Below are 2,416 nucleotides of genomic sequence, written 5' to 3'. Positions count from 1 at the left end.
CAGAATTTTGTTTTATTAGAGGCCTACTAAAATTTTTCGTTTGCAGAAAAAGTTTACCAGATACACTAAAGATTATATCTTCTAGATCCCAATCATCTAATTATAATATGGAGAATTCTGCCACCAAAAAGTTTTAAAAGTGTCCAAAGGCGCCTCAGTTGATGGCATTGTTATAATTTCTTGAAATTCACTTTGAGTTTTTACTTGTCCAGGATATTTCCCACATTTCTTCTTTACGTTATTCTCTTTCATTTTCTTAGGCAGTCTTATCTGCTCAAGCGATAGATATCGCGTTCTCACTAGACTCTCTCGCCTGATTATAGCAACATTCATGTCCTAACTCCCTATCGGAGGTGTTAAGCGGCAGAGGTCATTCGTGCAACAAGGTTATCATAAGATTAAAAAAAAAGGGGAGAGATTTTTGTCTGACGGCAAGTTACTTAGGAGTCAGTCGTTCGAAAACCTCTTCGACTGTTCGGTTGTCAATCGTGGCATTTAAATCGGTGGTTCGAAGAGCAAGAATAAATTTTGACGTTGACACTCCGAGAGTATTTGCTTTCGAGTGACCATCTTCGAAAATTAATATAATCTGCTATAGAATCGTATGTTATTAAATTATTATTAATTCGGTTTCTTTCATATCTTCTAAACTAATAAAAAGCCAGTTATTAAAAAAGTGCCTGATTACAAAAGTAATATTCTCATATAAAATCTAAAAAATCAAAGAGAAAAATAAAAATGGAAAAACAAAAGGTTAGAAATGCGAGTCAGCTATTGAAAAATTGGTTGGTGTGGATTATCGCTTCAATTACTCTCTGCAGTTTGGCTATTTTCGTAATTTTTTGGTGGACGAATATCTTCCGCAATGCGATCTTAGCTGAGTTACAATTGAAAAATGGAACAACCACTTTTGCGTGGTGGCAGAGACCAGCAGTTCGCGCAATTTATAAGATTCACATATTTAATTACACAAACGTAGATGATTTCGAAAATGGTGCGGCGAAAAAATTAAAGGTCCAGGATGTGGGACCTTATATTTACAGAGAAACTCTACAACGAGTGAACGCAGTTCTCCACGAAAATGGAACTGTGTCCTACCAGGAGAGGAGGTCCTACCAATGGGAAGGTGGACGTCCTGATGAAGAGACATTGGTTATTCCTAATGTTCCACTTTTTGGAGCCATGGCTTTTTCAAGGGATATATCTTTCATGGCTCAAGTCACTTTGACTGCGTTTTTGTCCGGTCTGAGAGCCAAAACTTTCGTTAAAGTTCCTGCTGGGGGATTTCTCTGGGGATATGATGATGAATTGTTCAATTATGCGAAGCCGCTTATTTCATTACAACAACAAATTCCGTTCGACAAATTCGGGATTCTTGCAGTCGTGAGTAATTTCTTGTACATTTAAAATATAATCTAAGAATAGGTACGATTTTTTAAATAATAAGTGACATCTTTTCAATAAATTAAGGAAAATACGCTTTGTTTCATGCCATTCAATTTATGAATATTTTCTTATTTTTTGCCAAAACTTCCTAAGACAGTGAATATTCTAAGAAAAATATACTGAAAGCCAAAAATGTAAATCTACTTGTATCAAGAACAAAAATTTTGCACAGTATTCTACCTGGATCAAGCATCTTTCTGTATAACCTTACAGCAACAATCGGAATTTAGGCATTACGCTGGGAAACATTTTTTCTTACAAGAAAATTATTTTGTTCACTGTATTCTTAAGATTTAAAATGAAATCTAGTTTTAGGTAAACAAAATGTATGTTTCGTCGACAGCACTTGTTTTCATGAATTAACCAAACTTAATGGTTGATTTTTTTTTTTAATATTATCAAATATTATTTTCATTTTACTAAATATTTTTTCGATTGAACTAAATATTTTATGATTGAACCCTAAAAATGTGGTTTATTCGACCAAATGTTTTCCAAGAATAAGCAAAACAGAGTACCTAATTTTTTTGTTACTTGAACATTAAAAAAATTATAATGATTACAAATATCTGTTCTAAGCAAGATTTCGCAATCAAAAATATGAATATGCAGTTATTATATTATACCTTCTAGAATTTATTAATAGTATAATAATGATCTCAGCAAATCTTTTTAGTAAAAAAATCACATGCTGCATTTACAACTATACCAGATGAAATATAGTCTTATATTTGAAGGATATACTAAACCATCAGAATAAATTTTTTTTGTGAAAAATAAACTTGATTTAGAAGTAAAAATCTAATGCAACAGATTTTTATTTATTCTGTTTCTTAAATTTTATACTAATATGGCAAAGAATACCCAGGTGGAAATATTACATATAGATTATACATAGTATGAAGTATTATATATAATATTTATTCGTTTTATACATTTTTTGTATAAAACAAATGAATATTCTATATAA

The 2,416-nt window shown here is 31.5% G+C and overlaps 1 protein-coding gene across 1 annotated transcript in view; it reads left to right on the top strand.

Moving 5' to 3' along the window:
- Positions 1 to 479: 479 nt before the first annotated feature.
- LOC117176662 (lysosome membrane protein 2-like) overlaps positions 480 to 2,416 on the top strand; it is an 83,621-nt gene continuing 81,684 nt past the window's right edge. Inside the window, exon 1 of the mRNA XM_033366915.1 lies at positions 480 to 1,397. Within this exon, the coding sequence (XP_033222806.1) occupies positions 739 to 1,397 (659 nt within the window). The 5' untranslated portion in view covers positions 480 to 738. The remainder of the gene's footprint in view (positions 1,398 to 2,416) is intronic.

This window comes from Belonocnema kinseyi, chromosome 7 (assembly GCF_010883055.1).
Source record: "Belonocnema kinseyi isolate 2016_QV_RU_SX_M_011 chromosome 7, B_treatae_v1, whole genome shotgun sequence".
In the NCBI taxonomy this organism is placed as follows: Eukaryota; Metazoa; Arthropoda; class Insecta; order Hymenoptera; family Cynipidae; genus Belonocnema; species Belonocnema kinseyi.
The sequence above is the reverse complement of the archived record's forward strand: the minus strand, read 5'-3'. Positions and strand labels throughout refer to the sequence as shown.